This window comes from Crocodylus porosus, unplaced genomic scaffold, assembly GCF_001723895.1.
Source record: "Crocodylus porosus isolate Cpor-Errol unplaced genomic scaffold, CroPor_comp1, whole genome shotgun sequence".
Classification (NCBI taxonomy): Eukaryota; Metazoa; Chordata; order Crocodylia; family Crocodylidae; genus Crocodylus; species Crocodylus porosus.
Window position 1 is genome coordinate 17,764,841 of NW_017728932.1, and position 22,795 is coordinate 17,787,635.

The 22,795-nt window shown below is 58.0% G+C and overlaps 3 protein-coding genes across 3 annotated transcripts in view; all 3 read right to left on the reverse strand.

Annotated features, from left to right (window-relative positions):
- Positions 1–1,727: 1,727 nt before the first annotated feature.
- Positions 1,728–10,530, reverse strand: SERPINF2 (serpin family F member 2). Its single transcript, XM_019545861.1, has 9 exons — positions 10,426–10,530; positions 9,275–9,432; positions 8,376–8,438; positions 5,785–6,247; positions 5,343–5,486; positions 4,922–5,125; positions 3,907–4,049; positions 3,290–3,494; positions 1,728–2,239 (listed from the first exon to the last, which is right to left on the reverse strand). Exons 2-9 carry the CDS (start codon positions 9,335–9,337, stop codon positions 1,914–1,916), a joined length of 1,611 nt encoding a protein of 536 aa, XP_019401406.1. The 5' UTR covers positions 9,338–9,432; positions 10,426–10,530; the 3' UTR covers positions 1,728–1,913.
- An 850-nt stretch (positions 10,531–11,380) lies between these two features.
- On the reverse strand, positions 11,381–19,426 carry WDR81 (WD repeat domain 81). Its single transcript, XM_019545860.1, has 9 exons — positions 19,239–19,426; positions 18,857–19,047; positions 16,909–17,099; positions 16,493–16,658; positions 16,240–16,405; positions 15,206–15,904; positions 14,609–14,754; positions 14,268–14,447; positions 11,381–13,238 (listed from the first exon to the last, which is right to left on the reverse strand). The coding sequence occupies exons 1-9, from the start codon at positions 19,330–19,332 to the stop codon at positions 12,912–12,914; spliced, it is 2,160 nt and encodes a 719-aa protein (XP_019401405.1). The 5' UTR covers positions 19,333–19,426; the 3' UTR covers positions 11,381–12,911.
- The window catches only part of AIFM3 (apoptosis inducing factor, mitochondria associated 3), a 16,349-nt gene continuing 12,926 nt past the window's right edge, over positions 19,373–22,795 (reverse strand). Inside the window, exon 20 of the mRNA XM_019545344.1 lies at positions 19,373–19,628. Within this exon, the coding sequence (XP_019400889.1) occupies positions 19,394–19,628 (235 nt within the window). The 3' untranslated portion in view covers positions 19,373–19,393. The remainder of the gene's footprint in view (positions 19,629–22,795) is intronic.

Sequence of the window (22,795 nt, forward strand, 5' to 3'; positions counted from 1 at the left end):
GTTCATAGTCGGTGAATCCATCTGCCTCATCCTGTACACGATCAAAACTGTGGGACATTCAGTGAGGAAGATTTCCCCAGGCACCCTCCTCTTGCAGTATGGCTGAGGCACGACTTGTCAGGAACAGTTACTATGTGAACAGGGAAATGTTGAGAAAGTGGCATTGCGGCTTTGTAGCTACCATTGTGCAAAAAGATAATGGCAGGAATTCTTCCTAAAAGCCGGATGAGATGTGGCACAGGCTCTACCATGAACAACAGTAAGTGGGTTTGAGGAACCCCCTGGAGCAGCAAGGCTGAAGTAATTCAGACTTTGCTGCTTTGGTAGCAATTGCTGTTTCTACAAAACATGAATCTTAGGCTGCAGCATTCATCAAACACGTGAACTTTTTCAGAGTAGGGATCCAATGAGCTGCCCCAACTTCAGACAGAAGTGAAGTTCTAGGTAGATTGTGCTCAGACTGGCTAAAGGCAGCGTGATTCAGTACAAAGAGAGACACCCTTCTCCTGAAAAGCGTTATGGGCATGTAGCATTGTTCTGCATGCCCAGAAGCACCCTATATGGTGGATAAATCACACACAGGCTGTACCACACCCGATTATACACCTTGCCCCATTATATTCAGTAACCCGCCACTAGCCAGTACTAATTCCCACCCTACTGCACCTGGTCAGCTGTGCACTGCAGCTTACGGGTGAAGTGCCTCAGACTTGTGCAGTGTTTGGTCCATGCTGACTGACGTCAGGGTGCTTCTCCCTCCCTTTGGGCCACCTACAGCACTAGACTCTCTACGTGCTGCAGCTGAGAGTCCCACAGGTGAGCAGGAAGCATCTGTACTTACTGGCCATTAACCTTATTCCATGGCCTGTTGCTCTGATGATGTGTGCTGGGTAAGCGAAAGGGTCCAGCCCATTCTCATGCACTCCTCATAACCTTACCCCCTTCATCAAGCCCAGCCAGCCCTCTTCTTCCTTCTGTTTTCAGTCCTCTGCTCGTTTGCTGTCTTCCCCTTCCCCTTTCCTCTACCTGTTGGGTCTCTCAGGGTGACACCTCAGCCAGATAACATCTGCTTCACATGTTTATTAGTCTGCTAACATAAAATTACTAAAAAACACTTTACAAAAGATGCCTCAAAAATCCAGTGTGGCCTAAGTCCCCCAGAGACAGAAGCGTTTTCTCAGACAGGAGGCTGGTGGTGGGAATAGAAGGAAAGTTGCCTGCTTGCCGTCCCACGCCAAGGCCCCATCCAACAGGGCCAGGGCAGGGTTGCTCAAAGAAACCTCAGCCTGGGACGTGGCTGTGACTCGCTCCCAGGGAGAATACTGCTTGCTGCTAACTCATCTGACGTAGCTGCTGTTTGGCTCGCTTGTGACTGATGAGCAAGTGCATATGTTACTGACTGCCCTGAGAGAAGAGGAAGTGGGGGGCTCGGGGAGAGGCAGCCTTGCTCTCTCTGTTGTCCAGGTTGTCAGAATGAGTCTAGACCTTGCAGGTACCAGGGCTGCTGCTTGAGAGCAGTGCTGAAGGGCAGGCCTGCGCAGCGGGGGCACGCGGGCAGAAGTAAAGCAAGGAGAGGCAAGTCCCCTGGGTCAGCCCTGTAAGGGTGGCCAAGAGAGGCCTCCTAGCAGGGATGCTAAGTAAGTGGTCTGCTGAAGCAAAGGCTCAGTCCCTTCAGCACTGAGGCCTCTGGAAAGTGAATCTAAGCAGACCGAGCTTCTCAGGCTGGCATGGAGGGCTCAGTGGAGGGGCCTGTCAGGGCTGGCACAGGGGACTGCTAGAGGGGTCTATAAAGAAACCAGGAAAGGGCTGCCTCCAAGGACCAGTGCAGAGAAGGCCCTTAGAGGAAGCCCCAACAGGAGAGGCCTCCCTTGGCTAGTACAGAGGGTCAAAGAGGCGGCAGTCCCAGGAGTCCCTTATTTTGGGGGGGAGTCTTTGAGGCCAGATTTCACATCAGACACGTCTTCTGGCTCTTTCCTTTGCTGGGCAGCACTGGGGTTGGGGTTCTGGATTTTGCCCACAAAGAGAGGGATGCCCGTTATCTCCTCAAAGATGATGAAGAGAAAGGGTCGGTCAAGGCTAAAAGTGGACAGTGACCGTGACAGCATAACGCTGGTGGCAGCTGATGCCTCCACCCCTTCCTCTGCCAGCTCCAAGGTAGACTGGTGCTGGATGCTTGACACCAGGAGAGGCTCATCGGTGATTTTCTGTAGATCGGGGGCTGAAAATAGTTCCTTGAGGCCTGAAATTAAACCAAACTGGAGTCAAACGGAAACCCATCTGCTGTCCAGCTCCGTGTCACGGCATGCCATTAGCTCAGACATTCCCTTTATCCCTGGAGTGGAAGAGGAAGCAGCAGCCTGACCAAACAGTTACTGTGGAGTTACACAACACCAGGGTCTGGACGGTGAATCATAGCAGACTCCAGAGAAGAGAAGAGGCAGGCAGGGAAAGCAAACATAAATCTCTAGCCAGATTCACCAGTCCCTCCCTGTTGGGAGAGGCAAACAAACAGTTTTCATGCAGACTATCTAGCCATCCTCTGGAGGATTTAATGCTCTTGCCTGCACCTTAGTACCTGACCATTTGTCAAATGAAATCAGTAGCAATTCTAAAAGTTCCAGATGGACTTCATGCAGTTGCTGACACTCTTCTTTTTGGGGGGAAAAAGCTCTGCTTGGAGTATTTTTTTTGTTTGTTGGTAGGTGTTGCTCGTTTTCAAATCGGTCATTTGGGTAGAATGAGGACACACACTGCAAATCTCATTCTTGCTATACTGAAAGTGTTTTTGTAAACAGGAAGGTTTCCCAGTATTTCATAAAGATATTCAGCTTCTGTTTTTAATCTCATCTGGAAGTTGATTCCACACCCAGATCCCTTCAACAAAGAGCACACTCTGCCCTGGTTTCACACACTGTCTTGGCCTTTGTGACCTACATCGCCTTGGCAGTTCATACATCCCAACCACTGAGTTAATAAAGGTACAAAGTAGGCAAGGGAAAGTGTTGGTCTTTGATGAGGTTGAAAGTGTGATGGGAAATAAGAGTGGGGAGATCAGGAGACTAACAGATGTCATGACTTGCACAGTTGGTGCAAAAAAGGAGAGCTACTTTTTTGCACCAACTGTGGCTGCACCTTGTTGGGGAATAAGGAAAAGACAGTTGCTAACAGGTAGAGGAATGCAGAAATGAATGTCATCGAGGCTGCCTGGAGCAAGTTTGGTGGTGGGGATTGACATAGGGATGGTGGTTTTGAGTTTTGGTGCACAGATGATAAGTGGGAATGACCTTACCTAGCCGGCTGAGGACTTGGTTGAGCTCCAGCTTGTAATCTACATGCATTTTGGGCATCTTCACCAGGGTGGGCTTCTCTTTGGGGAAGCGGCCACGAAGCTTGTCATGGCTGATGTTCTCCAGCACGTCCGAGACATTCCACCCAAACTGGTTTGGGACAATGGCTACAAAACTCATGTTGCCCTTAAAGGGAAACCTGGCCACCTGGAAACAAGCCAAGCCAAAGAATGGGTAGAACAGGAAACAAGCAAGCAAAGGGCCTGAGCACCTCCATCATATCCTCAATAGGTTCTTATGTTCTTACACTTGCAGTGGCCCTGCTCCACAGGGATCCTCCTGCTCCCAGTTCCCTTGAGGGGATTCAGTCTCCCTGGTCCTCCCAGACCTGCAGATGCACAAGCCTCATTAGGTCCCATCTAGTATGTGCCCATGGGGTATTTTCCCAGTAGCTTTGAGAGGATAGATTTTACATCCTTTCTGAGGACAGGCTCAAAGAAGGTGTCCTACACCTGTGAGCAGGTGCTGTCTTCTCAGAGCAAGTGGATGCAGCAGAAGAATGGCAGTGATAGTGGGGCACTGGTACAGCAGCCTTTCCGCACCCCCGACAGATGCTCACCTGCATTTCCAGGGAGTCCAATGTAAACCAACTCAGGGAGTATTTCTGGGCTTTCATCATCTCCACAGAGACCATGAACTTGTCATTAAGGTGGAACATATCTGGACCTGTCAGGCTGGCATCAAACTTGTTCCTCCAAAATCCTGTCCAGAAACATGTAGAAATCAGTAAAGCCAGGCTAGAATGGAAAACCAAGAGAGAGGCCTGCCTGTGCTCCTTTCACCCTGCCATCAGTGCTCAGGTCTGTGGACATTGCTGTGCAGGGACAAAATAAACCCTGCCATGCAGAGAGAACCATGACCGCAGGGTGTCCTTATCTTCAGGAGAGACTGCATGGAGTAGAGGGGTGAGACTGGGCTTGATCAGCCCTGCCCCACCTCAGCTTGGGGAGAAAGCTGCACACTGTGGGATGAAGCAGTGAATGTCTGTGGACTGCTATGAAAATAAAGAGCCTGGGGTCCAAGCTGCATGCTCGTATGAGGGACTCCCCTTGCATGATGGGCAAGCTCAAGTTAGCTATTGAGGAAAAGGCAGAAACTTGAAGTAGCAGCTAGCAACACGGGGACGGAGGAAAGAGGCCAGCGGCAGTGACCCAAGCGCTGTGTCTGCAGGAGTGGCAGTGGGTTTCTGTGCGAGTTGAAGAATGCTCCTAGCAGCAAGGTACATCCAGCCTGCAGGGATTTAGGGGAGGATCTGGGTGGACCTGGCCAGGGCTCAGCAGAAGTCACCTGAAGGAATCCTGGTTGGCACCTGCTGGAATATGCACACCCCGCCTCTGGTGTGTGTATTCATCTAATTCTGAGCATGGGTAGGAAGACAGGAGTCTTCACTGTAGTGCTCTGACTGAGAAGGGGAGCTGCAAACGTGGAGGGGGAGGAAGAGACATCTAGCCAAGTGAGAAAGAGATGAAAGAAGAGCCGCTCAGACCCACAGAACTGCTGCATCTGGAGACAGCCAGTGGAGCCATAGCGCTTCTCTAGGATGGAGAGGCCTTGGGGAGCATGCTAGCACACACCTCGGAAGTAGACAGCGTTGAGCAAGAGCATCACCATGCTATCGGGGAGCTGAGACAGGAAGGAGGAGATATGCCCCTTTGTCACCTCCTTTACCCATTTGTTTATGGCTATGAGATCATCCTCCTTGTTTCCAGACAGGGTCACAGGCTTCGCTCCATAGAATCTCTCCGAGTTCTCCAGAAATTTCTCTTTAACCTCAAGTCCTGTGGGAGAAGAACTGGACATGAGGTCATCAGGCCCTGATGAAACTCAGCAAAATCAGCCAGACCAGGTGCAGCCCAGCTCCCTCAGCAGACAGGAAGGGCATCCCCAAGGACTGCTTCAGGAAGCAGACACGTCTCCCTTTGCCGTTGGCATGCCTGTGTGTATGTGCAAGTGTCACAGACCTCCCAGCGTGAAGGTGCTTTTCCCTGCTCTCACCTTTCTGCAGATACAGCTGGGAAGCCACGCTGAGCATGGACTCTGTGAGCACTCTGCGGATGCTGCTCAGCGTGTGGTGGAGGCAGGGCACTGACTTCAGGTGCATTGCCTCCAGCAGATGCTTCTCTGTCTGGTTTTCTGCTCCTGAAAGGCAAGGTCAGGTTCCAGTTCACAGTGCTGTCTGGAAGGGATGGATGCCCCTTCATGACTGGATGGCTTGTGTCCTCCCAAGAAGCATTGGTGGCACTCAGCATGGGACAGCGAGACCAGCTTCAAGTGAGGGCAGCCCAGGTGTCCTGGTTAAAGCAAGCCACAGGATCAAGCTTTGGGGCAGAGGATGCTGTGCTGAACATCTGCATTTTTGGATGCCAACTACCAGTGCTTCTTTGAGAAGGAGCACCGTGGAGCATGAGAGCTCAACTGTTTAAAATGAAGGCATTACCTAGTGCCAGGTGGGAAAGCGCCAGAGTGATGCTGAGGGGAGAGAGGACCACATTGGGTTGGCTGTTGTCCAGCTCGACCTCTTGCAGGAGATCAGCGGTGAATTTCATCAAGCCATCTGCTAGCTTCCTTATTCTTTGCTGAGATATGTTGCAGTTTCTCTCTTCATCCTCTTCCTCCTCGTCAGAGGAATCCACTTCTTGTCCTTCCAGCACTTGTTCATGACTTCCCCCTGTCCCAGGCACAGGTTCGCCCTCTGGGCTTGTGAAGTTTTCTCTACACACTGTGGTGGTGGTGGTAGTAGTGGGTGTGGGTGGTGATGTGGGTCCATGAATGTCCTCCCAGGTGTCACTGGTAGAGTCTGACACTGCAGCGTTTGGCAGGGTTGACACAGCTGCAGGCAAAGTAACGCTGGTGGGAGTGGGCTGCAGGTCCTGCCCTGAGGTTCCAGTCACTTCATGCCCCTGGGAAGGAACAGGAGAATTGCACTGAGAGAAAGCAGAAGAATGGAGCTGGGTCCTCTGATGCTTTCATGGATCTAGCAAGCAGCTCGACCTGGCTGGGAGGCAAATGGTCCCAGTGTGTGGTGGTGAGGAAGCCATGGCATGTGGTTAGCAGGCTCAGGCTCCTGACTCTGTTGTTAAATGTAAGAGAGGGCAGGAGCTGGAGCAGCCACCTGAGAGGTCACCAACACCCTCAGCTGTGATACGGGCTACAGGGAAGAGCAGAGGGACCATCTGGTGAAACCATTGCTGCCTCTGAGGTGACATGGAATTAGGAACCTGCACCCGGCCCCTGCACCTACTGACTACGACATGTAGACATTGCCTTGGGTGGCACCTGCTCTGGTCTGCCTAATGCCCACAGCCTGGCCCTGGCCAGTCCTTGCCTCTGCCCTGCTGTCAGGTCATGGGTCACGCGGAGGGGCCCTTCTCTGGGCAGTGTGCGTGGTGCAGGGTTTACCACTATGCCCTGCAGGGATAAAGCAGCTATTTCAGATGCCTTGGCACAGGCTTGGAAAAACAGGACATAGCTTATTCCCAAGAAAGTCTAGGAGAAGCAGAGACATCCAGCACATTCACTAGCTCCTCCCTGCCCACACTCAGGGCGTCAAACACCAAGTGAACACGTGGCTGCATCTCAGCTTCCTTCAGTTAAATGCCTCAGGCAAACATGCTTCTCCTGGGCAGGACGAGTCTTCTGGGCCCAGTCCTCTTTCTTCACATAAGCTTCCCCTGTGCCTCCGCTGCTTTGCAGTCCTAGTCTCCTCAGACACAAACTCACCTTTTTTCCATGCTTCTTAGGATGGCAGCCATCCCTGCTGGTGTCACAGGCTCACCCCCTCTCTGCAGAAATATCCCCCCCAGCATCTATCCCCTATCACCTTGTCTATTCTGCTTCAACCCCTTTTTCTCCTATCCCCTCCCATCCTGGTTCTGGCGTGTGCAGAATACTGCTCCCCCCCTGCTCACACAGATGTATGTAGTCACATCATCGCTTCCCCAGCCCCTCTCAGCTAGTTCTGTATTCAGCTCAGCACCCAGTTCAAATCTTAAACTGGTGTGGATTTGTTCCAACCGATGTCACAGTTCCCGTTAGAGGACCTCCTTCCCTCTCCTTTCCATGCCGTGTCAGCAGCCTGGTCTGCAGCCGTGGCAGTCTGCAGCTGCTTCTCTGAATGTCTGTGTTCTTTCGGCCTTCTGCTTCTGCAGCCCTGCTCACTTTTTGGAGAGAGTCTGCCCTCACTAGCTGTGCACGACAAACCTTCCCTTCAGAACAGCAGGAGGTGAAAGAGGAAGTCCTGGGACCTTCTTGCAGAGATCAGTCTCTCAGCCAAGACTGCTTCTTGAATCCTCATGTACTCTCAGCATCGCTCCTCTGCCCTGAGCGTCACGGACAAAGGGGAACCTGAGTTCTGGGCAACTACTGTGCCCATGAAAGCCAGTCGCCAGTAGTGGTGCTTGCAACTACTCACCTAAATGACTGGGGCCCCATCTGTCAAGCACTGAATGCGTATGCTTAGCCTTTCCTGTGGGAGTTGTCCCTCTGCACACCCTAGGATTGCTCCCTGCAGAACAGCAGCATTCTCCCCGAATGCCTTGCAGGAGCTCAGCCTGGCACCCAGCAACTGCAGGATCAGGAGCAAGGTCGGAGCAATGGGGTGGCCTTAGATACAGGCCTTTCCTGCCCTTGCCTGCAGCGGGTAATTCTCCCCACCCTCTCCTGCTGGGCTGCGACTGGGGGCTTAGTTCACCAGCCAGTCCCTTCACACACCAGCTTCCATCACAGATGCCACCTCCTGCCCACTTGCTTTAGGCTGGTTTTTTCAAACAGCATGAGAAGCGAGATGTCCAGGTCCCATTAGTCAGTGGGATCTGGGCACCTGGCTCCCAGAGACACCTTGGAGCATCTCAGCCTGAGCAGCTCTGGGACACAGTGGGCAGAGAGGACTTGGCACGCTGTAGCTGGGCCTGCTCTTTGCTGCAGGTGTGTGCAGGTGTCACTGGCAGGGCCCACCCTACACTAAGATGAGCTGGGGGAGATTTGGAAATACCCTGCAATAACCTCATTTGGGAGCCAGTCCTGTCTTACCTGAGAGCTGTCCTGGTGAAGTGAAGGGGTAAAATCCATCTCTAGGGCATATGCCAAAGGGCACTGCAAGAGAAAACCCAGAGGCAAAGCTGAAGGGAAAGGGAAGGGGCCTGGATTTGGGCGAAAGACACACCCTCTGGCCCACCTCCTGCCACATCCCCTAGGATCATAGGGAAGTTGGTCTGGAAGAGACCTCACAAGGTCATCTAGTTCAGCCCCTTCTCCCAGGCTAGGTCAGAGGCTGCTCTTTCCTCTTTTCTTCCCCCCGCGTGGCACCCATAGCTTTCTGGAGCATGGATAGGTCTTTCCAGCAAACAGCAGCAGCAGAAGGGTCTGTGGGTGGGTGATGAAAATGTTCAGAGGCCTGCAGAGAGCCCCATGGCAGGAGAATGCAAGACTGAGCCCGTTTAGGTTGGAGGGGGACAAAACAGTGGCCAGGTCCAAGTGCGACTCAGGCACTCCTGTATACCTGCCATCTCAATACACAACTGGGTGGCAGATTTAAAATGGGTAGAAGGAACTTTGTTTACACAGTGCCCCACTAACCCCTGCAGGTCGTGGCCACGAGACGTCACCAGAGCCTAGGCCCCAGGGAACCGGGGTGTAAATCTCTGGGTACCAGGAATGCCTGCAGCCTCACAGAACGGAGGAGAGGGAAGGAGGACTAGACAGCCTCCTGCTCAGTGCATGAGCCAGCACCCGTCCAAATGGGCCAGACAGAAGTGTGGCTCCATCATTGTCCTTTCTGGGGTTTCTTCTTCAGAGCCTTTCACTGCTGGCTGCACATGGAGAGTGGACCCTGCCCTGAGTCCACTGGAGTCTGTGCGCCCCGTTCCTTGCACTGCCCCAGCACAGGCAGAGGAGATGCCCGGCAGGACAGGAGAAGGGCAGCAACTTACCCATGGGCGGTGGTGCAGAGCAGACAGGCAGAGCAGCAGCAGACCCCAGAGCAGCACCGCCATCCTTCCAGGATGCCAGAGGCAGCAGAGGTACGCGAAGGCACTCCCAGGCCCCCCTACCGCTTGTCAACTGTGAGCAGAGCCTGCCCGGTTCCCTTCTGCAAACAGCAGGAAGCAATTAGCCCAGGGGTGGGGATCAAACTCAGGAGCCAGGGGGAGAAGCAGGGGCTACAGACAAGCTGCTAGGAAGGCCACCCTGGGCGGCAGCAGCAGGCAAGGGGAGCAGGCGTGAGGCAGCACTGGAGCCCAGGGGGCACTGCTGGACAGTCTGCCCCGGCCCGTTGCCAGCCCCTCTCACCCCAGCCCGGCTGGACGGGAATCTACAGCCTCCAAATGCTCCCAAATGAAATCTGCCCCCAAGGGCAAAGGGAGAGATGAGGAGCCCCCTTCAACCCCTTGTACACTGCACTGGGGTAGGGAACAGGACTCTCCGATGGTGCGAGATGGGAACCCAGGCAGCCGTGCCCCTGTCCCAGCCTGGGCCATCTCCTCTCTGTAGCCTCCTTTGGCACGGCAGCACTGACCTGCCTCCCCGGGGCCGCAGAGAGCCCTGGGGCTTTGCTGACAGGCAGTGCAGGGCCCTCCCCTTCCCCGCACTCGCTGCATGTTGTCTCCTTACTGGAAAGCACAGCTTCTCCCCTCCCACGCTCTGTTCCTGTCCCCTGGGGGCCTGCCAGTGCTGCTGGCATGGCCCACCCTTGCCTCTACCCGAGCTTGGCCCCATCCTGGCCCTGGGGCAGTTTTCCTCCCCTGTGCTTGCAACGGCTCCCCATACCGGGTACTGAGCCCACATCGCCCCCACAACACAGCCAACTTCCTGCAGTTTGGCTTCTGCTTGCTGGGCCCTCCATGGCCCAGGCAGAAATGCTGGGCTGCAGCTGTGCAGGGTGACTGACAGGTGGAGGGAGAAGAGCTAGATGCCACTTCAGCCCCCGACATCTAACAGGTTCCCCTGCCCATGCAACCCTGTGTGTCCCTCCAGCCCCTGGCCAAACTTGCCCTCCCTGAGCCAGTCACACACACAGGGGTCCTCTTCACTGGAGAAGCCCCCCAGCTTGCTGGTGAATCCCCCCAGCCCAGGTACTCCGTACCTCGGGTTCCTCGACGTCCACCTCACTGCCAGTACTCGCTCTAGCCCAGCCAGGAGCTCTGCAGGGGCGAATGCAGCCCCTGGTCCAGCCCACGTCTGCCCCGCCTGGTGAGAGGCATGGCCATCAGTACCACCCCCTTATTTGAGGATTTTTTCTCCTTTCAGCAAATATTGACCTACTGCATCCGGCTAAACATTTGTTCTAGGATTGGGAGCGTATGCGTGTTTTTTGCAGTGGGGGGGTCCAGGCTGCTGCACCCCAAGCACAGGGGCCCCCACATTTTCCAGCTTATGCTACCCCAGAAAGTTCCTGGAGCAGAAGGGACCAGTGGAGTCTCTTGCTTCTAAGTGAGAGCTGCCCTCTCCAAGGGGTCTGTGCCCAGGCTGGCAGCTCAGCCCCTGGTGCCTGGCCTCCAAGCAGAGGCACAGGCCAACATTGTGTGGCATCACAGTCTCTCCCCCCTGTTAGGACTCTGCAGGGAAGTCCAGCTTTCTCCAATGGGTGTCCAGCTTGCTCCTACTCCTGCTGCAGGACAGATAGGACTCTGGCCCGTCTCATGGCAAGGACCCAGGTGGCCGTTGCAGCGAATCCAAGCAGGAAGTAGAGAGGCTTCAGCCTGTGGTTGCAGTGCTCAGCCTAAGTGGCTCAGAGGAGACTGGGTTTTCTGTACAGGAAGCACTTAACCCTCAATTCAGCACAGTGTGAGGCAGCTGCCTGCCAGGGAAAGGAAAGCAGGGCTAGCCCATGCACACCCGGGTGTAGGTGCAAACCCCAGCCCAGGGCCGGGAGCCCCACCTCTGCGCTAGGCAGACTCTTTCTGCAGGAGGCCTGAAAGTATGGGCTCTAAAGGCACCCAGAGCAACCAGCCTGGCGTGCTGCACAGCTCACACCCCACCCTGCTGTGCTCAGCCTGCAGCAGGCCTCTTGCCCCAGCCCACAGAAAAGCTCCTCTGTCTCTCTTTCAAAGGGTTTATTAGAATAAATATTTACATCTATTGCAAATGGTTAATAGACAACAAGGGACTGAGAGCTCCCTCCAAAGTGGAAGGACAGCAAGGGACCCAGCACTACCTCCCCTTCCCTGCAAGCACAGGACAGCCAGGGTTTGGGGTTTCCCCAACAGCAGGCAGCTCAGGGGCTTGCAAGCAGCACCCACATGCCCCCACAGCAGCTGGAGGTACCCAACTGCTGCTAGTTACCCCCTACCAGGCACACAGGCCTTTCAGCCCCACATTCAGGCCCTCAGCAGGGGCTTGATCAGCTCAAAGGGCTGCAGCTGAACCAAGCTGCGGGGCTGGGTAGGCAGCTACCCTTGGCAGTGGCCCTAGGGGGTTTTCTACCCCTTCCTTGGGCATTTACCTTCATAGGCACTGCTGCCTGGAGGGCCTGCTCCAGCCCCTGTCCCAGAGAAGTGGGGGCAGGAGACAGAGCTCTGGGGAGGGTAGCAGAGGCACAGGGCAGGCTGGGTCCACACTATCCTGGTCCTAACCCTGTCAGGACAGGGAGGGAGCCCTGACAAGCAGGGGTACTGGGACTCCCAGGACAGTGATTAAACTCCACCTCCCTCAGCAGAAGGTGCCTGCACCACTTTGTTCCACAGCAAACCCCCATCAGGCCCCAGGGCCCAACAGTGCATGAAAGGAGCCAGCAGCAGCAAGGTGTCCACACCTGCTACCCCAGGAGGCAATGCCTAGAGCCCGGGCCTGAATCCCTACACACAGGTCTGCCTTCCGGCTTCCCTTGACAGAGGGGACTGCCCCACTTCCCAGGGCAGCCCCCGCTGCAGGTGCATTTCCAGACAGAGCAGGGCAGTGTCAGGGGTTTGAGACTCGGGTGAAGAGCTGGCTCCAATACCCTCCTCCTCCTAGTCAGGGAGAAGCCTCAGTGGGTGTCAGGAAGGGTCCCAGGGGAGGGGGGAAAGGGGGGAAGTGAACAGAACTGCAGCAGAGCATAAAGCTGTGCCTCTGAGCCTTCCAGGCACTGGGCTTGCATTTTGCTGCCCTGCACACCCCAGAGGGAGGTGGTGGTGGTTCCCAGGCCCAGCTCACACCAGCCCTGGGCAGGTGTCCAGAGACCCTGAGCTGGAGTGTGCAGGGGCAGTGCACTTCTCTCACCAAGGGCTGCCTCTCACCCCGCTCCTGGGGGGAGGAGAGAGGATGCCCCGGTCCACTTGGTCTAGAGAGCAGCTCAGTCCCCAGGGAGTCAGGCACATGCGGTGTGGGAGGCTCCAGGCCTCGACAGGGGCAGTGACCTACAGTGCCCAGCAGTAGCGGAGGTTTCTCCATTATGGCTTTTCTGGAGGCAGGCAGGGGTTGGGAGTAATCTGCCGAGCACTCATGAACAAGAGCCTTTCCCTGCATCTCATAAGCACGGCTTCTCGCCCAGCCCCCAGGAGCAGACGCTGCCCCTTGACTTCTACTGCTGGAGCTGTCAGGACTGGGCGCAGGCTCCTGACAGGGCGCCGGGCAGGCAGCCCGCGGCGGTTGCTATGCCAGGAGACGTATCACGCCGTTATCAGAGCCCAGGAGCAGGTGGCATTTGGTGGGCAGCACGGCCAGGCTGGTGAGGGTGCCGCGGAAGTTCTCGGAGCTCAGCTTGGTGGTGCTGACTGGCAGGGCCAAGGGCTCCAACATGGAGTAAACGCCAATCTTGTTGGCCACGGTGCCGGTCACCACCTCGCTGCCATAGAGGTCGAACGCGTGCACGGGGTCGGAGGCCGACTTGTACTGGTGCAGAGGCTTCTGCTCCAGCTCCTTCCAGACGATCAGGGAGTGGTCAGAGGAGGAGCTGATGAGCATGTTGCCCTCCGCAGCCTGTGGGAGAGGATGAGAAGGGGCAGTGAGCAAGGCTTCTGCACAAAATTGCAGCCCTAGCCCGAGAGAACTGGCACCAGTCAGCAGAAGCCGACCCTGCCAACAAGCCCAGCAGCGGCTCCCTCAGGCAGCCTGCCAGCTGCATCTGCCATGGGCCCTTTGTACCGTCCCCTTTTCTCCCAGCACAGGCACTCAGGACGGTACCAGCCTCACCAGCACCGAGCCACCTGTCCTCAGATGTTCCCAAGCCGAGCACAGCAGGGCCACGGGTCACTCCAGCAGCTGGCACCCCCCCAACGGTGCGGCCTGCTCATTTGGGGCCTGGGGCACCAGGGCTTTGCCTCCCCTCTCCCCCGCCCCAGGAGACCTGAAGACATCCTGGGTTATCCCTTCCTCAGAGCACCCCAGCCCCTGACTGAGCTGCCCCTTGGGAGACACCACGTGCCTGAATTACCCCTCCCACCCAGGGTGCAGGGGTGGGGGGGCCTCATCCTGGCTGTGGGACGCCCAGCTCCCAGGACAGCAGAGAGCTGCGGCTTTGCACTCCAGCGAGAGATTAAAACAGCCCACGCAGCCAAACTTTGCTTAACCCACGCTAGGTCAAGGACACCACCCCCAGCCTGCTGCCCCAGGGTGGGTAAATATGGACAAGAGTTACTCATTAGAACGAGGCCCTGGGCTGGGGAGGAGGGGCAGCCCCCTGCCTTCCCTAGGTCACACATGGCTTCCAGGCAGCACATGGCCCAGCTGGAGCAGGGGCAAGAGCCCCTGGCAACCCCAGCCCTATGGGTCCAGCTGGGGAAGGAGGCAGGAGCAGCCCCCGGAGAACCATCCACCAGGGATAGGAGCCGCAAGGGTGGAGAGAGGAGGAGACTGCCTGGCGTACCTACCCCCTCCTCCCTGCTCCAGCACCAGAGAGGCCACAAGCTCCAGCCTGAGCCACTATGGTGCGCCCATACTGCTGCTGTACACATCCCGCAAACCCTGGGACATGGGCAGCCCGGCCCCTGCCCAGCCCCAGCCACTCACCTTTATCTGCAGGATATCTCCCTCGTGGGCAGGCCACCCCCGCAGGATGAGCCCCGTCCTGGTGTCCAGCAACACGACAAACCCGGATGAAAAGCCAGCCACAACGCTGCGGCCGCTGGGGCTGACGGCCAGGCAGCGGATGAGCCCGGCGCTCGCCCCGCTGGCCAGGCGGAACTCGTGCTGCGGAGACAGAGCCACGAGCACAGATCATCACCGGTCGCTGGGACACGGTGGGGACAGGACGCCTGGGCTCAGCAGCCCCATCTCAGGCAAACCCCAGCACGTACGACCTGAGGCAGCAACAACAGCAGCCCCCGTGTACGTGAGAGAGCGCCCGCTACCTGTATCCCTGGCTTCCTGTGGTCGAAGAAGCGCAGCACAGAGTCTGCGCTGGCCACGGAGATGCTGCTGTGCGGGGGTGGCATAGTAGTCATGGCTGTGATGGGGACCTTGCTGTCCAGTGCATCGAAGGTCCGGACGAGCTTGCCTTTGGGAAGGATAAGAGGCCATGAGTGTGGTGGGAGGTGCTGGACCCTGCCCTGCAGCTGGGCAGACTTCACAACCTGCCCAGGCTGGTAGCCCCCGGCACCTGAGCGCAAGTCCAGGCCTTCCCCAAGGCTCACCCTGGGGCCAGCAAGGAGGGGAGAGAGGAAAGGAAGCCCCCCACCCATTCCCAGCACAGGCTGCAAGGGAACAGGCTTGGACCCATGATGTGGGACCCTCGCAGTCTAGTTTCCTGCCTTCAGTAGTGGCTGTGTAGCCTGCTACTTCCCCAGGATGCCTGGTAAGAGGCATCAACCACCTCCTTCTCCAGAGATGGAGTAAGACTTCCCGAGGAAGGCCCCAGGCTCGCTCCCCTCCACGCAGCTGACCAGCATGCCCCAGCTTGCTGCCCTGGCTCAGCCTTCTCCTCCCTCCCACCCCACCCCACGCCTTACCCGTGAACTGGTCCCAGATGTGGACGGTGCCGTCACAGCTCACCACCTGCTGTGCGGCCTCCAGCTGGCCCACGAAGAAGACCGACTTTTTGTGCTGCGTATATGTGAGCCGCGGCTCAACCTCACTAGTGCCGTCCCCACAGTTGTAGAGGGGCCACAAGCGGACTGTCTTGTCCTTGCTGCCACTCAGGAAGAAGTCCTCAGTGCCCAGCGGGGCCACACACTTGATGGCCCCCAGATGGCCCGAGAAGCTCTGCAGCTTGATCTGGTGGAAGTGGAAGCGGGAGTCGTGCTGACTCACGCCGATCTCGTACTGCCAGTAGGCCAGCCAGTTCCCACACAGCATGTGGGCACTGCGTGGCAGGTCCTGCTTCAGGGCGTTCTCCTCGCTAGCCGAGCTGGGAGCGAAGCCGCCCACCCGGGTGCAAAAGCCCAGCGAGCCAGCGCCATCGTGCTGTGGCTCCACGGGGACCTGGATGCGGTTCCCCACCAGCACGCTCCCAAAGGTGCCTGAGCGACTGTCTTCTGGGTGGCCAGAGAAGGGGTCAAGGCCTCGAGTATCTGCGTCTGCACAGACTGCGTTCACTGCCGGCTCCTGGCTGGCCAGGTGTAGGCTCTTTGGGTTCATGCTCTCCAGGTAGAGGCCAGCCAGCCGCTCGATCAGCACATGGTTGGGAACAATCGTCTGGATGACATCCCCTGGAAAACACAGGTCAGGACCCCAAGCTAAGGAATCTCTTCTCCAGCCTCACGCCCTCTCCCACAGGAGCAGACCTGGGGCCAGCACAGGGCCCACGCAGGATCCAGGGTTCTGGCCAGACAACCAGCCATGGCCAGGGGCCCAGCACAAGAGGCATGGACAGCGTCCCTTCCCCTGCACATACGGGGAGACCCACGGCACCCAAGGGGTTGCTCCCATCAGCCAGCCTTGCCTGCAGCTGGGGTGCACAGGCCCCAGAGCAGGCAGGCATGCAGCGTGCCAGGCAAGGAGCCCTGGCATGAAGTCCTTGCTACACAGAGCAGCGGCACCATACCAAGCAGGCACGAGAAGGGGATGTATGTGGTGTAGGCCATCTCGGGGTTGAAGACTGTCTGCAGCTCTGCCAGCACGGCCGGGTCCAGAGGCAGCAGCCCCCTATCAGAAGGAGATGTCTCCAGGCTGGGGTTCTCCCCGCGGCTCGGTGACTCCAGCATCAGGCCCTGAACGAGAGGAAGCCAGAGGATATTCAGGGAGATCGGGCGCTCCCACTCACTGCCCCCCATGCAAAGGCCAAGGAAGTCACTTACCTGATCTGGAAGCTCCTGAAGCAGCGAGAAGGCCCCAAAGAAGGTTCCTACCGTGTCACTGAGGTGCTGCTGCACCATCTCCTGCCCAATCCGTAAGCAGATCAGGGCAATGAGGCTGATGGTCTTGATGCACAGGACAACGCGGGCCTGAGCCCCGCTGGGGAACCTGTGGAGGACACCAGTCATCACCCTGCCCCGGGTCACCGCCTCTCGCCCACTCTGTGCTTCCGACGCTGCAGGAGGCAGCGTCAAAGGGCAGTGGAGGAGGAGCCCTGTACACAGCAGACGCAGACCCCGGGGAGCATGTGGATTGGGGTGGGACAGCCCCACACCCCTGTTCGGAGATGGACCAGCGAGTGCCCATGTCTTTGTTGGAGCCAGGCCTGGCCCTGGGAGCAGAGGCTTCCTGCACTTACCCAATGGCAGGGGAGGTAAGGAAGCCCAGCACGGGCAGCAGCACCTCCTGGCTGATCTTAGGGAGGATGTCCATCAGGGTGGTGTCCGAAAGGCACACAATGATCTTCTGGGTCAGGGTCATGGCTGCCAGGAGCCCAGCCTCCTTCCGGCTGTTCAGTCGGCTAGCACCGGACCCGCTGCTGGGGGCAACCTACAACAGCAGACAGGAACTGAGGGCCCCAGGGTGATCTCTGTTTCCCCTTCATTGCACAGGGGGTGCCACCGGGAGCTACCCCTGCACCCACAAAACCTGTGCCTGGGACAGCCAGGTTTATGCCGCCTGCTTCTCCCCTTGCAGAGACCAACAAAGGACCTGGAGACCTTGGCAGCTGGAATATCCCAGGAACTGACTCCAGACAGCCATGTACACAAGTCATATCAGGATCCAGCTCCAGCTCGTGGCCCATTCCAAGGAACCTCTGCAGCTGCTGAGGAGCTGGAAGGACAGCCCGTGGCCAGAACTGCAGAGGTGAGGCTGGGAATGCAAGTAACCGTGTGCCTAGAGAGCTCAGAGCAAGAGGACAGTAACTGCAGCCTGGGCATCCTCCACACTGGCTGCAGCAATGCTGAAAAGCATCATCTGTGCTCGCTGTAGAGGCAGGACATGCCCTCTGTAGAGCAACCCTGTTCATTTACACTCCCAGCCAAGACAAACTTCTGCCAAAACCCTGGCGTTTGTACTGAAAGCTGAACACTTCTCAGCTACTGCTTCTACTCAGGCAAGATATTTCTGTGCACCCTTCTCCTCTTCCAGGTCCATTCAAGGTACTGCACGCATCTTTGTTATCCCTCAAAAAAACCAACACAAAAAAACCCAACCCTCTTGAGGCCAAGCACCTGCACGGGTGGCCAGAGTGTTTATTCCATCTGCAGCTTCAAAGTTTCATCACTTTGACACCAAGTTGCCAAAAACTGCTCTGCAACAATGGGGCCAACTGTTCTGTCCCCCCCACCCTGATGCACTATTTGGAGTTATAAAAAAGCCTCCCCCTAAGCTAAAGCTGAACAGTCATCAGCTTTCATAGCTAGAAGCTGCAGTCACCGATCCTCAGCTGGGTGCAGAAGCCGAAAATCCCTCCAGTGCAGAATAGTCACAAGGCAGGGACAGGATATGCTCTAAGATGCCCCTGTGCAAGCCACCAGCCACTTCAGTGGTTGAAAGCTGTCCAAAGACATGGCTGAAATCACGCTTTGATACACCTTTCCCCCACAAACGGCATCAGCGTCACTGCAGTTCATCAGGAACGACCGTCTTTGCTACCTCAAGCTTTCTGAACGACATGAAAACAAGGCTAGCAAAATCATTACCAGCACTCTTCACGTAGCCAGAAATGGCACGCAGGAAACAAACATCACTAACCAGTAGGGGGAAAACACGGGAAAGGATTCTCGTCCTCTTCCCCCTGCCAAACATATCAGACTGCAATTCTGGTTCGGCCGTGCGCGCCACCTGCACAGATGGCAAACAGCAGAGCCTGGAAGTCTTGCCACTGGTTGGTATGCAGATGAAAAGCAGACTCCTCCAGCCCCTCCTTGGCCTGTTGCCTATACACAGCACAGAGCTCCGAAGCATGAGCCCTGGGATAACTAAAGGCTCCTCAGCAGAGTGGTCCCGAGGACCAAAAGAAAGCAAACGCCAGCTCCCGGGAGTGGGAGCGTTTGCTCTGGTCTCAGGAAAGCGCTCTCTCTGCCATCTCCCAGCCACAAAGCAGCACAGTGGGCCCTGCTCAGCCACCCTGGCCAAGGGTCAAAAGCAGCCGAGGCGCACGCCCCTAAGAGCAGAGGGTTTCGCACAGGAGGCACAAGACAAGCGAGTGTGCAGCAGACTGGCCTCCCACACGCTTGCAGCACTAGTGCTCTTCCTCTCCCCCACCCTGTAAGGCAGGAGGTGAAGCAAGCCCCACTGACCAGGTAGCTGATGTAGGGCAGGTACTGGTAGGTGAGGACGGGCTCTCCATACAGGTGCGCCACACACATGAGGCAGGCCAGGACCGGCTTGGACACCTGGTCCCCCAGCACTGGCCGCTTCTGGTAGATGTTCCCTCCGTTCAGGGGACCATTTTCATCAGTGTTCGGTGCAAACTGCTGTCTGGCTGGACCTGCCAGGGGAAAGAGAAAGGGCCAGCGAGTCAAGCCACTACTTTGCCCCCGATGCTCCAGCCCATGGCCTGCTTTGCCCAGTCGTGCATGCCAGGCAGGCACCCACACCCTCCCGGTGCAGGGCAGCATCCGCAGCAGGCAACCCGGAGACAAGGCCCTCCAGCCGCTGCCCAGGAGGGGTGGGCCGTACCGATATAGCAGGACGTGAGCAGACGGAGCAGGTTCCTGGCAATGTACCGCGATGTCACCGTAGGGCCCAGCCTGGCCGAGAGCCACCGCACCATCTTACAGGCCGTGTCTGCAAGCAAACGCACAATTGCAAGTGCACAGCGTGGGACAGAGAGATTAGCTATCACTCAAACGCAAGGCAGCCAGGGCCCCAGGGCGCAGTCTGATGGAGAACCCCTCCAAAGCTCCCCGCCCACTAACTCCAGAGCTACAGCCCAGCTCCTTCCACCCACCGCCCAGCCCAGCCCAGCCCAGCAGTACCACACGGGCACTGCCCACCACCACTTTCTGAAAGACTAGTCTGTCCAGGGCCAGACACACCCCAGTCACCTTCCCCAGGCTCCAGGTGCCCCTGGGATGGCACCGGTTTCCCCTCTCACCCCCTCACCAGGGGGCCCTTACCCAGGAGGATTGTCTGCTCTTTGTCTTCCAAATGATCCTGCAGCTCCTGCTCTGGCTCCGGCTCCTGCTCCTCCCCTGGCTCACTGTGGTCATCAGCCAGGGCAGCGTCCACAGAGCTGCCAGTGTCTTCGGGCAGGCTCAGCTCAGCAACCACCGTGGCATCATCGTGCTCTTCTTCTTCCTCCTCCTCCTCCTCCTCCTCCTGCTGCTCCTCCTCCTCCTCGTCTTCGCTCTGCTTCAGGTCTTGGCTGCTGCCCATGGACTTCAGGCTGCTCTTATCCTTCTGGGAATCCCCGTCAGCAGGCCGGTCCTCTCCCAGCGAGACCTCACTGGCACTGCTCTTGTCACTCAGCCGCCCGAGGCTGAGCAGCTCCTGCTCCTGGGGCTGCAGCGACTCGCCCACATAGAGGCCACTCTGGAAGTCCTCGCCCTCGGGCAGGTAGGCCTGGTCATGGAAGCTGACACCCGACGTGTAATCCAGGAGGTCGAGCGTCACAGAGCCATGATCTACGTCCATTTTGATCTCCTCCCCAAAAGCACAAGACACTGGGCTGCCCCCTCCACTCTCTTCATCCTCTGCGGCTCCCAGCAGGGCCTTGCTTTCCTCCTGGGAGCTCTCAATGCCCACGAGAACCTGCAGGATGTGGGGCAGCAGGTTGGAGAGGAAGGACTGCAGCCCCAAGCGCACGATTAGCTGGGCCACGAAGCAGTCCGTGTACAGGTAGAAGCGGCCGTGCAGGTAGCAGGGGTTCTCGTACGCACCGATCAAGGGCTTGAGCAGATACTTATTTGTATTCTTTGGGCCCAAAGCTTTGGCAATGGGCTCGAAGAGATACCACGCAGTGTAGACTGCCGCGTTCTCCTCGGACATCAGGGACAGGATGAAGGGCAGCAGGATCTCCAGGCCCTCGGGAGTGATTTCACAGAGAATCTCTTCCAGCTGCTGCCACAGCCGGAAGACAAGCTCACGGCCCTGGCCTTCATCCTCCACCTTCCTGGACTGGTAGGTGAAAATGAACCTGTGCAGAGCAGGGAAGTAGGGTGGGAAGGGAACGATTGAGCTGAAGGGGCTAAGGAGCTGCAAGGGGCAGGGCGGCGGGAGGCCTTGGGACACAGGCTCGTATTCAAACAGCTGGACCCTGCTCCTGGCCCCCGGGCTTTTCAGCAGCCTCCCCACAGGCACGCTCAGCTGCAGCAAGACGCCCAGCATGTGCTGGAGCGGCGCCGGGACTTCCTTTGGATAGTACCGGCAGAGGTTGCGGACCATCAGGAACCGCTCCAGCAGCGACGCATCTGGCTTCAAGGCGCGAATCCTTGGGGCGAACACCAGCTCAGCAACCAGGACCCCCAGTGCCTGCATGTCTCTCTGGAACAGGTCTGAGAGGCCCAAGGGCGGCTCCACCTCCAGCTGCTCCATGAGCTCTATCTCGCTGTTCAGGCCTCTGACCAGGAAGTTGTCCAGCTTCTCCAGCTCCTCCAGGGCCTGCAGCGGATTGAACCCTTCTGGAAGCGCAATCTTCATCTCGCCCCTGTCAGTCTGGTCCATGCCGCCGGGCTTGCTCCTTTGAGTCGGCCGGGTGCTGGGAGCTTTGCCCTCTGCAGCCGTGGCGGGGAGGCCGGGGGGGTGAGCTGAAGGGGTGCCGGGGCAGGACTGGTCGGCCGCTCTGCCCGCGGCAGGAATGGACTCCAGAGCCTCGGTGCCCTGCTCCAAGTCGTCCTCGGTGCTGACAGCCTTGTCTCCAGACCAGCTGGTCTCACTGGGGACAGCCTCCATGACCAGCCCATCAGGCCCCTCGGCTGCCTGGGCCTGGGCATCCTCCGGGGCCAGCGCCTCTCCGATGTTCTGGATGAGAGGCCGAGCAATGACCGGTGCAACGGCAGGCGTATAGACAGGTCCCACCATGCGCCGGGGGTGCGGCTGGTCGAAGAGCTGCACCACCCCGTAGGTGGTCAGGTGCGTGTGGTTGTCCACCAGGTGCAGGCAGACGTTCTTCTCCTTGACGGCATCCTTCCCCTGCAGCTTGTAGCCGAACGTGAGGTCGATCCAGTGGTGGAGGTCCTGGGAGACCTCCCGACTCTCCAGCAGCGCGCGGTGCACGTCCACAAACTCCTCGCAGGAGCCGCACCAGGCCGGCACGTCCAGGTCAGGCATGTCGGGATGGATGGACTTGAAGATGGTGGGGTCTGTGAAGAACTCGGGGATGCACTCGTCAGGGGTCCAGCTCTGCATGCGCTCCATGCTGGCCGGGTACTCGTTGGGCTCCCACTGGGACCGCACGTGGCAGCACAGCACGGCCTTGGGCGTCCTGCGGGCAGTGTACACGTAGTAGGTGATGTCCGAGAGCACGTCAGAGATGTGGTGGGGCACGTGGAGCTGCTCCCCGCTCAGCCCGCCCGCCACAAATGCCTGTTTGGTCATCTCGTAGGTGAAGTCCAGCTGCTTGTCGCCCTTGTTGAGGCGGAACTTGGACTTCCTGAGGTCCCGGAACTTGCCGTTGCGGCTGGTGAAGTCCACCACCCAGGGCAGGACGGGATGGTAGTTGGGGTCCCCCAGCCGGCGCCCAGCCAGGCGGTTCAGCTGCATAAGGTAGTGGAAATTGCTAATGCGCCCGTGCACCCAGTCCAGCACCAGGTCCCTGAGCTCCTGCTGGCAGGCCACGCACCTGGCCGCCTGCCCCGCTTGTGGCACGGGCCTGCCCTTCCCAGCCCCCTGCTCCTCACCAGCTCTCGAGGAGCCCTCCATCTCCAGCGGCCTCTCGTACCCACCGAGGCGGACCCTCAGGCGGCTGCACAGCTTCTCGTCCACGGCCACGTCGCGCAGGGAGAAGGGGCCGCAGGCCAGCCCCGCCTGGTGACAGGCCTTCATGGCCTGCAGCACGTGGAAGAGGAGGAAGAGGACCTTGGCGTGGCTGTTGGCGAGCTTGGCGGGGCTGAAGGTGACGATGTCGTGCAAGCAGAACTGCACGTAGGGGTGGATGACGTACAGCGTGTCAGCGGACTCGAGGAGGGCCTCGGCGCGCAGGAGGCTGGGGCAGGCGGCGGGCTCCCGGGCAGCGGCAGCGGCCTCCCTGGCCGGAGACGCGCCCCGGCCCAGCTGCAGCAGCGGGCAGCCGTAGA